This window comes from Engraulis encrasicolus, chromosome 2 (genome assembly GCF_034702125.1).
Source record: "Engraulis encrasicolus isolate BLACKSEA-1 chromosome 2, IST_EnEncr_1.0, whole genome shotgun sequence".
NCBI lineage: Eukaryota > Metazoa > Chordata > Actinopteri > Clupeiformes > Engraulidae > Engraulis > Engraulis encrasicolus.
This window is the reverse complement of record NC_085858.1, coordinates 30,093,764-30,105,085: the sequence shown is the minus strand read 5'-3', so window position 1 is coordinate 30,105,085 and position 11,322 is coordinate 30,093,764. Positions and strand designations below refer to the sequence as shown.

The following is an 11,322-nucleotide window of genomic DNA, read 5'->3' as shown; positions in this document are numbered from 1 at the left end:
AAAAAATATGACTTGGAAAGATCGCTGGCAGCCACAAGCTGCAGAAGCCACAAAGTGAAAAGTTCCTTCGTTAAAAACACTGTAAAATGCCGTTATTTATCACTTTCTGACACACGCCGCTGTGTCTGTGTGAGGAGAGAGTAAATCTATGTGTGTGTGTGTGTGTGTGTGTGTGTGTGCGTGCGCGTGTACAGAGAGAGAGACACACACACCTCCGCTCTGCATGCACTGTATGTGTATGCATCAAGAGACCGATGAAGAGAGCAAGACAGACAGACACACACGGAGAGAAAGAAAGCAGGAAAAACAGTATGAACTGGGTGTATTTGTATGTGTGTGCAATCGAAAGTTTGTGTGTGTGGGCAGCAGGGAGACAGTGAGGGAGTGAGAGCGAGGAGAGCAAGGAGAGGGAGAGAGAGAGAGAAAGAGAAGGAGAGAGAGAGAGAGAGAGAGACAGTGAGAGAGAGAGAGAGAGAGAGAGAGAGAGAGAGAGAGAGAGAGAGCATGAAAGCGACAGGCAGGCTGCATGGTCATGCCTGGCCTGGCCTGGTGGTGGATGAGTGGGATGGGGAGGGAGGGGCTGCTGAGGGCAGGGAGAGGACTTGGCTTGGCTTGGCTGGCTGGGGAGAACGCGCTCCGGCTCTGGAACGGACTCTGTGTGGCCGAACATGACATCAGGAACACACATGAAGAGCATGGCCCACCCTCCACAGACACAGGAAGAGGGCCAACAGAGAGAGGGAGAGAGGGAGAGAGGGAGAGAGAGAGAGAGAGAGAGAGAGAGAGAGAGAGAGAGAGAGAGAGAGAGAGAGAGAGAGAGAGAGAGAGAGAGAGAGAGAGAGAGAGAGAGAGAGAGAGAGAGAGAGAGAGAGAGAGAGAGAGAAGTGGTCCTCTGTAGAACTCCAGAGTTGTGGTCACCAAACCAACCTCAGCCAACCCCCGCCACCCCCCCCCACCCCCCCCCACCACCACCTCAAACCACCCACTACTAGCCTACTGAACCCGATCTCAAACTACACTTCACTTCTCTTCAGTGCAAAAGGTCTGGCTGAGCTTCCATCGACATGTTTTCTCATGGTGCACTCTGGTAGAATCTTTACTGGGTCAGGCCAGTGAGTATGGGGAGATGAGGTGTCCTTCTTTGTATGCTACATTCTACGACTCAGGTAGCAAACGAACTCAGCTTCACCAATGTCTTCAGTGATTGCTGTGGTCAAATCAATGTCACCAATGGAAGCACAGCAAGACCGTCTGTATGAACAAGAAGTGTAATACAAGAGTCTGAATAACCAAGACTACCCGTCACATACCACCTCCCCGAATTCCTCAGTTGGAGAGGGATGCTTATGAGACCCCCCCAGCCTACCACTACAAGGTTGACACACTGACCCACGGGAGAGGGGGAGATCAGTCGGACAGGGAGGGAGAGCGCATGGAGCGTCCGCTGGCAGGGCTGTTGCTGAAGGCGTGGGAGTCGCGCTCCTTCTCCTTGCTGTCGTGCTTGTGCTTGTGCTTGTGTTTGTGCTTGTGCTTCTTCTTCTTCTTCTTGTGCTCGTGGTGGTGGTGGTGGTGATGGTGGCCGTGCTCGCTGGCGCCGCCACCGCCGTGCTTGGAGGAGGAACTGCTCTCCTTGCTGAACAGTGGCATGGGCGTCGAGGGCATGGAGAGAAGGCTCTGCTCCACCGACGGAGGCTCTTTGCCTGGAGAGGGGGAGGAGGAAGAGGAGGGAGGGAGAGAGAGAGAGGGAAAGAGAAAGCGAGAGAGAGAGAAAACGATGGAGCGAGAGAGGGAAAGGAAGCGTGGAATGGAAGAATAGATGAATAGATAGATAGAAAGAGAGAGAGAGAGAGAAAGCGAGAGAGAGAGAGAGAGAGAGAGAGAGAGAGAGAGAGAGAGAGAGAGTGAGTGAAAGATGGAGCAAGAGAGGGAAAGGAAGCGAGGGATAGAGTGGATGAGAGGGGTGGGGAAAGGAGGGAGAGAAAGTGAAAGAGGAAAAGAAAAGATGCAGGAAGTTCAAGAGGAAGAGAGAGAGAGAGCAGAGGAGAGGGGAGAGGGGAGAGGGAGAGAAAGAGAGATTTGTGAGTCAACTGTTATTTTTTAATTCCAGAGCAATGTCAATGAGGTGGGGGAAGTCTCCATTTAAAAGGCAGGAGTGTGTTTGCAGCAGGATGCCTTAGCAAGACTTCCAAGGCTGAAGCGGAGCAACGGAAGGAAGTCAGCTGTTTTCACACTCGGCCTGCAAACAAATCCAAACACGCCCCAATATAAGGCATTTAAAGGGTCCACATACGCTCCACAACATAACATAAGGCCTTTGAAGGGTTCCTCTAAGTCCTTTGCACGCACACCGCTCTGGCTTGGACATGCGCCACACAATGCAGGTCACATATACTGACTACATACAGGTGCACTGTGGCAACACAAGGGCAACAACACAGGCAACACCACACACGCGCGCGCACACACAGACGCGCGCGCACGCACGCACACACACACAGCAGTGTAGGACCATGTGGAGTTTGTTAAGGCGGGAGTGGCGATTTTTCATAATCTTATAATACATAAAAATTATGTATTACAAAATCATGTAATACATAATCTTCAGTAATTACGGAGAAATTCCTGTGTGTTTGCACACGCTATAATAAAGCTAGAGAACTGTGATAACAGCTTGACTTTCTGTCTTGGTTGCACGTCAGTGCTGTCCTTTATTGCTTCCGTGGTGTGGAGCACGTTCAGGTGATGAACTGTGATAGAATAGCTTGACTTTCCGTAGTTGCACTTTAGTTCAGCCCTAGTATGCTTACCTGGTATGGATGGCCTTCCCTGCCCTAACGGATATAAATGATTATGAGTGGTGTGGATGGCATGTTCAAGTGTATACCTAATGTAAATAACTAGCCAGGAGAACTGCTTACCTGGTGTGGATGGCATGTTCAAGAGTTTATCTAATGTAAATAATAAACCTGAAGAACTGCTTACCTGGTGTGGACGGCATGTTCAAGAGAATACCTAATGTAAATACCAAGTCTGGATAACTACTTACCTGGTGTGGATGGCATGTTCAAGAGAATACCTAATGTAAATACCAAGTCTGGATAACTACTTACCTGGTGTGGATGGCATGTTCAAGAGAATACCTAATGTAAATACCAAGTCTGGATAACTGCTTACCTGGTGTGGACGGCATGTTCAAGAGAATACCTAATGTAAATACCAAGTCTGGATAACTGCTCACCTGGTGTGGACGGCATGTTCAAGAGAATACCTAATGTAAATACCAAGTCTGGAGAACTGCTCACCTGGTGTGGACGGCCTTTCCAGCATGTTGAGGTGATGGTAGATGAAGGCCTGGCTGTCATGAACGGTCTCCATGTCAATGTCCTCCTCGTCCTGAGTGGGAAACTGATTAGTGCAATTCACGTAAATAACAGCATTATGAGGAAATATAACTATAACATAGCATGGGAACATTAGGAAGACAGTGCAAATTACAAAAAATATATATCAATTATTATTATTTTCCCACAAAACGTGAGATTGGGTGCGGGAACGGGCAGCGGCACGGTTGTCAGTCGGCCTGAACATGCCTAGTGTGTGTCAGTGAGGATGGGCTGCTGGCTTGCTTACCCTGCCCTTGGAGGGGAGCTTGATGCTGGGCTCATCCTGCAGCACCTGGCCCGGTTCTGGGGACGAGCCCAGGGGGGTGTCCAGCTTCCTCTTCAGGGCCTGGCTGGGCAGCGGGATGGGGATGGGGGCCGCATGCTCCATACCCAGGTGCTCCTCCTCAACCTGGCAGTGGTAGAAGGGGAATGAGGGGAACACGGTCATGGTCATATTTTGAAATGATGGGAAATGCAGTGGGAGGATAGTACTGAGTGAAGAGACCATGCAATGCAAAAAAGAGCACACAGCTGAATGGATATGTAAAATATATGTAAAGAATAGAAGTGTAGATGGATGGATGGATGGATGGATGCCTTCATGCTGGTAGACAGGCGTGGAAGGAAAAACAGATTGAAAAGAAAAGAATGAACAGATGCATAAATGGATGGATGGATGTGCTTTCATAATTGACTAAGGAGGCTATGGATGAGTGAAGAACAGTTACCGGTGGATACATGGACATAGCTAGGCCATGCCCTCCTAGTGACGCAACTCCCTCGGCGTTGCTACTAGTCAGGCCAGGAGCAATACAAATATCGTTTCTGAGCTCCGGAGAAATCGGGAACCCCGCCCACTTTGTCGGGAACCAACCAACTTTGAGCAGCTCCAACGGCCCTGGCTAGAGGTACGTTCAAGGCAGTGACGTGGTTTAAGCAGAGAGGTTCTATTGGGACTAAGAAAAGTTTTGGTTTAAGCTTCAGCACAGCCTTTTCTGGCCTCGACCAGCAGCAAACCGAGGGAGTCGGGTCAACCATCCCGTTTAGGAAACATTTATCGTTATAGTCTTGGTGAGAGTCTCGAAAAGAGATTTCAAAGTCAGGCACACATGGACAGATTGAAGAATAAATAAATGGATGTATGACATGCCTTCAAACTGACTAAGAAGGCCATGGATGCAAGATGGGTGGAATGGATGGATGGATGTAAAAATGACTGAAATGGATAGATACAGTAGATAGATAGGACGGATGGATTTACTATAGATGGATGGGTGGATGGGATGTGCCATGCTTTCAACACTGACTGAGAAGGCCATGGGTGGAATGACATATAGTTGAAGATAAATAAATGAAATGAAATGATGGATGGAAGTCATGCCTTCATAGTACTGACAGAGAAGGCCATGGCGGTGGGCAGCTCGCTAGCGCCCCCTGGCTGTTCGGGTTTGATGGTGGGGTTGAGCAAGGCCTTCTTCTCCTTCAGGTTGAGGACCAGGCCCAGCTCCGGCAGCGGCAGGCAGGACGGTCGCGTCAGGCCAAACAGCGTGTAGTACAGGTTCATCGCGTCGCAGCGCAGGCGCCAATCATGAGACGTACCTACACACAACATACAGAAAAGAAATGTTTATGTTTATATGGCTATACTGTACATGCAACAAAATAACATCTTAGAATTGAGAACACTGAAGGCGGGCACTGAAGACCCACAATCAGTTAACGCATTCATAAATGTACAATTACAGCGATCCCTTTGGCAAAAAAGCTGACATGGTAGGAATAGGTACATAGGAGGATCAGATTTTGAGTGTAGTAAATTTGAATATAAGAATCGTTAAAGAGTGACAAGCATACAGCATACAACATACAGTAGGGCAAAGGATATACTAGAAATATGTTTTGATAGCTAAGGAAGTACAGCAAACTATGAACTGACTGAACTGACTGACTGAAAGACAGACAGACAGACAGACAGACAGACAGACAGACAGACAGACAGACAGACAGACAGACTGACTGCCAATACAAAGTGCTTGCAGCAAACTGGAAGCATGAACAGGAGGACCCACGGAGACCATTCTTCAAAAGCTAAGGTTTCATTTTCATTTGACGCGTGTAAAAGCTTCACTGTCAAAAGCAAACCCTTGCAACATCAGCCCAGAAAACAGGTTGAACACTACCCAGCAGCCTGTTAGTACACATCAGGGAATAAGCCCCTGCCGTCTGCCTGCAGTCCTCCTCGTCTTCCACAGAAAGCCTTTTAAACGTTGCCCAACATTGTGAAACAGCCCATCTTCACACAGCCTGAAAGGCGCGTGTACACTAATCAGAAGCATGTGTCAGTATTTTGCGGATGGCTTTCTTTTTCCCCCTCCCTCTCCTCTCTAAAACTCCATCGCCCTCTTCTCTTAGAGCTGGCAGATGCTGATGCATGCTCATCTATACATGTAGGTCACACCTGCCAAGCAAAAAGGACTGCTGATATCTGGGCCAAACAAGAAGAAGAGACGGAGGAAGGAGAGAGAGAGAGAGAGAGAGAGAGAGAGGGAGAGAAATTGAGAGATAGGGAGAGAGCGATAGAGGGAGATATATGAAGAGAGAGAGAGAGAGAGAGAGAGAGAGAGAGAGAGAGAGAGAGAGAGAGAGAGAGAGAGAGAGAGAGAGAGAGAGAGAGAGACAGAGAAGGAAGAAAGAGAACAGAGAACAAGAGAGAGAAAGAGAGATAGAGAAGGATAGAAAGAGAGATACGGAGAGAGGGAGGCTTCTTAATGAGCTCTGCCCGTGTCAAAATAGGCTTTTAAAGACCCGTCGCAGAGGAAGTCCCGAAAGCACTGCTGTTGGCGTGGCGCTCGAAGAGACTTCAAAGGCGGCGGCGGCGTGGCACACTGAGCGCTCGTAAAAAGAGGAGGGGTGTGTGTGTGTGTGTGTGTGTGTGTGTAGCGGGACGACAGGAACCCTGACTGCTAGCTGCTGGCGCGTGCGGCGGAGCCCGTGTCATCACCTCCAGGCCCGCATGAATACGGGTCTGTACTGTACACTACACATGTGGAAGTGATTGTCCAGAGAGGTCCCCCGCCGCTGCCTTTGGGGCTTTCTGGCTAGCCGACCTTGCCTTGAGCTGGGGGGGGCTGATGAGACACAGATGTGGAGGGCCGTGGGGGGTGTGGGGGGAGGGGAGGTGGGGAGAGAGAAAGTGTGTTTTGTCTCTCTAATGTGTTTATTAGTTCATGCGTCGCACGGCTTTCACCATCTTTACGTTATGCAAGTTCTCCACCGACCCACCCCCTACCCCCACTCATTTTTTGCCTGTTGTTGCTTGGCTACAAAGATGCTTGCGAGATGCCGGGCAACACTTTCTTCTTTCCTGGAAGGGAACGTGTGAATGTGCCTGCTTGCCTGTGGGTGATTGTTGAGCACGGACCAACACCTTGCCTGACATCAGGGGCCGGACATGACTAGGTGTCCATAACTGACCGTACTTACATACCCCCTCACCATTTATTTTTGCCTGTTTTTGCGTGTATGGATATCTCAGTTTTCACTTCAACATCCTTCAGGGGGAAGACTTGGGATATGTAGCTTCCTCTACAGGTTATCTTACTTAGCAGTTAATAGCTTGCATGTGCACTACACTGTCTCCATTGTGTTTTAACACTTGCACGTATCACCACTTTTAATCTCACAACGTAATAGTAGCTGAAACACTAATATACTGTCAACATACTTGACTCGACTCCCGTAGTTAGTTGAAGTGTGATTTGTATTGTTGACAAAGATAACCATTCTTTTGCCCCATTACTGGCTTAGTCAGTACTTAGTAGTTTTCACTGATCCGTCTTTGACCCGGTCAAGATCACCAATAACACCAAACGCTCACGTTACAGACATCGAACGAAAAGTTTCTAATAAAGTTGGTTGTCTGCCAACAGGGCAGTCTAATGATAACACTACTAGACCTAATGGGAATCCCATTCATTCCTATTCCACCGATTCCTGACAATTACAGTGAACCTGGTCATTATACATCTACTCAAATGGAGTGCATAAAGGCTACACAGTACCACAGAGAGCCCTTGGGGAGATTAGCAGTATGAAATCCCCTCATACTGATCAGACTGCAAAAACAACAAAAAGGACTTTTCCCAAATTCTCTGGATGTGAATGGAGGCCTGTAAAAGAGGCAGCCGTAATCAGGAACACTTGGGAAAGAAAGAAAGAAAGAAAGAAAGTAAGTAAGTAAGAAAGAAAGAAAGAAAGAAAGAAAGAAAAAGGTAAATTATTCACGGAATGACTGGTTTGTCACACCTCCAGCATGAAATGCAAAAAAAAAACCCCAACCTTTTGAATCTCAGAGAACATGCTTCCTTCCTTCCTTCTAGCCCTGTCTAGCCCAAGGGGGTCAGAGTTCAAAAAACGTGAAAAGCTTCAAAGCACTATCACTTTACTCCGCTTTCTCCTCTCTAAGCAAGAAAGTGGTCATTGTTTGGGTGGCAGCTCCAAGTATGTGTCAGAATAAAGCATGCCAAACAGGCCAAGGTCAGGGACTACTATGGCAAGACAAGCCAAATAGGGGGGTTGGGTGGCTGGGTGCTTTTTCCTGCTGTCAAGGTCTGGATAGCATAACTGGGGGTCTGGACGAGGACCAGCTAACCAGAACTTCACTCAGCATCAATGTATTTGAGCACACAATACAGAAAGTCGACATGAATTACAACAAAGGAAGTTTGCTTTGGACGGAAGAGATGGGGGATATTTGGATGCGGCCTAAAATTACAGACTGGGAAGGGTAAATGCCTGCACACACGTTAGTGATGGGGGATGAGAGTTGGGGGTGGGTGTTTCTGCATAATAAAACCATGTTATTATGCTGTAAATCTCAGATTCTTTTGGTAATCCTGGATTTGAGGTAAGAACAAAAACCAAACAGATTTTAACAAATGCAATAACAACAGAGAGCGAAAACACGGTAATCATGGTGAAGATCTCTGAAGCAAGCAAAAAGCAGAGTAACCCCACTGTTCTAAATGTCTTCCATTAAGGGATTTATGCATTATGTGTGTTATCTATATGAAAGGCAATATATGCAAGTTTCGCCCTCTTGTATACCATCATGACACTTGTGTCTTGGTGTGATTTGTGGTGTGCATGAGTGCGTGCGTGTGTTGAAGATAAATTTGAAGATAAATTAAGTTGAAGATAAATTTGGATGTTCCGAACGTGATGTACGTCACGTACGGCTCTCTTTGTTTTCCAGCACCTACACGTACTACAGATTAACTCATTGATGCCAGATGCTGTGTGGCGCAAAATTGACCATAGCGTCGGAAGCTGCACGACGCAATTTTAGATTTTTAAATGACAAATGTCGGTATGTTTGAACAGAATAAACATGTTCTTAGGCAAGACGTGGGTCTAAGATTTTAAATATACATTTTTCATGTTTTATGTGCTTCAGAGATAGTAAGAGTTTTATAGGCGGACAGTACCTTTTCCCAGAAATGGCTTGGGCATTTAGCAGGGATTTTTTGCAGGTGATTTAGGAACCAATGGGTTAAAGGCGACCGGAGTAGGTATTCCACTATGCTGCTCATTGAAATATATAGCCAAATATGATCTTTTCATGAATATTTGGTAAATAATAAATCATATTTACTAGTATGACCAAAGTACAGCAAGTTTTTCAGCTAAAGATGTCTATTTCTGGACATTCAAAATGGCAGACATGCAGAAGATTCACCATTTCATGTATAAGTGTAATTTTCTCAGTCATAATGAATACTCATGAAAAAGGTAACATTGTGAATGGGCAGCATGAATTCTGGAAAGAAACTGCTAAAAACCATCACACAGTGCACCTTTTAGGCATTCCTGCATGCATTAGACATTAGTTTGAGAGTCCATAATTATCCATATTACCCGAGTTCATGAGCTTCCACAGTTGGTCCACAAGGGCCTCATTGCAGAGTGGCGACTCTGTTGCCTTGTTGGCCTCGGCAGCTTTGGTGAAGGGAGGGTTCTTACCCAGCATACTCAGGATCTTATGCCTGGAGGAAGACAGCAAAACACACGTTAGCCTTAGCTCATCATGGTTCGATGGTTAGAGCACTGGTCTCTAGATCAGGGGGTTGTAGGTTCAAATCCCACTCTTACCAGCACCTTCAGGCATGGCTGAAGTGCCCTTGAGCAAGGCACCTAACCCCACATTGCTCCAGGGCCTGTACACAATACACTGGTACCTAAAATAACTGTTAGTGGATTTGGATAAAAGGCGTCAGCTAGGTGTAATGTAATAATGTAATAATCACGTCTCCATCATCATTATTAATTCAACACTCAATGCCCCAAGAAAAAGAAGAGATCTTATCTCCAAGGGGAGATATCAAAACACACGCTTTAACTCATAATGTGCTGGTACTCATTATCAATGAATGTCCCAAGAAAAAGAAAATATCTTGTGCCTGAGGGAGATATCAAAACACACGTTCTAGCTCATCATGTCTCATCCTCATCCCTATCATCACTCAATGGCCAGAAGAAAAGACACAGTATGGGGAAGGTAGTGAAAGGCGGAGCAGCATTGCTTCATGTGTGCTTGAAGACCTAAAACATTTTTTTTTTGTGTGCGAGGTAATTTCATGGCAGGTGACGTACTGACTTGAATAAGCGGAAGAAGAAGAGAAAGGATGACAATGACAAGGAGGGAGAGAGAGAGAGAGAGAGAGGGAAAAAGAGAGTCAGTCAGAGTTAAAAGCAGGATGGAGGAAGTGTATGTGTGTCAGAGAGAGAGAGAGAGAGAGAGAGAGAGAGAGAGAGAGAGAGAGAGAGAGAGAGAATACTGACCTGACATAATGTGTGGGGTCATTCTGGACCATGGTAAGGAGCCACTGCAGTTCCTCTGAGCTCCTGTCGACTACCCATAAACACACTCAGGTAAAACACATGCCCCCATCTGGGACTTATACACTTACACACAATGCAGTCCTTTCAGCAGCCCACACACGCACACACACACACACACACACACACACACACACACACGCACACGCACACGCACACGCACACGCACACGCACACGCACACACACACACACACACACACAGACGCACGCACGCACGCACTCTTTTTCTCGCTCTCTCTCACACGTACACACACAGCTCACTCAATCCCCATGTCATTCACACACACACATGTGCACGTTCGCACACACAAACCCTCCAGCAGACCACCAGCTCAGTCAATCCCATTACATTCCTATGAACGAACACGCACGCACGCACGCACGCACGCACGCACGCACGCACGCACGCACACACACACACACCACCAGTTCACTCAGTCCCATTGCATTGAGTGTGGTAATGCACAGGGGACAGAGCCAGCAGTGGAGTGGTCTTTGCCATAGAGTAGCTCAGCTTCGTGTAAGAGAGTAAGTGAATGCACTCAGGGTTACGTGTACACTTGGCTCAGTCAATTTTTCCACATAAACGTAATGAGCGGTTTTATTTTGCTCTTAGAAAGCGCGGCTAATCAACAGACTCTTCTAGCGCCTAAGCACGCTGCCGCCATAAAGTAGACGGCTTCTCAAGTGACTACAAAGGCGCTGAGATTACGCACATTTCACAGCGACTACTAGAAATACGCAGTATTACAAAGGGCCCATAATTTACGATATTCACGTATATATCTTACAGTAAAAAAGGCCACAATGTATGATGTTCATGTTCAAGGGCACTTGACTTTTTTTTAGTAGCAGACGTCAGGGAGGTGGAACCATAGCTAATGCCATTATTGTATGGATTCATATTTTTTTAATTAGATTATCTTAGAAGCATATTCATTGCTTGTACAATAATAATTAAAATTATTAATTCATTTAAGGGCATTAGCCGATGTCTGATACCAATGACCCACATTTGTTTCAAAAATAAAAAATAGCCAT

At 46.7% G+C, this 11,322-nt stretch overlaps 1 protein-coding gene across 3 annotated transcripts in view; it reads right to left on the bottom strand.

Moving 5' to 3' along the window:
* Window positions 1-974: 974 nt before the first annotated feature.
* The window catches only part of taf2 (TAF2 RNA polymerase II, TATA box binding protein (TBP)-associated factor), a 39,877-nt gene continuing 29,529 nt past the window's right edge, over window positions 975-11,322 (bottom strand). Inside the window, exons 21-26 of one of the 3 annotated variants that reach the window (XM_063186087.1) lie at window positions 10,224-10,293; window positions 9,300-9,427; window positions 4,765-4,982; window positions 3,631-3,792; window positions 3,303-3,405; window positions 975-1,700 (exon numbers count right to left, since the gene is read on the bottom strand). In XM_063186087.1, coding sequence (XP_063042157.1) covers window positions 1,408-1,700; window positions 3,303-3,405; window positions 3,631-3,792; window positions 4,765-4,982; window positions 9,300-9,427; window positions 10,224-10,293 — 974 coding nt within the window. In that variant the 3' untranslated portion in view covers window positions 975-1,407. The remainder of the gene's footprint in view (window positions 1,701-3,302; window positions 3,406-3,630; window positions 3,793-4,764; window positions 4,983-9,299; window positions 9,428-10,223; window positions 10,294-11,322) is intronic. The other 2 variants (XM_063186095.1, XM_063186101.1) reach the window with 2 other exon arrangements.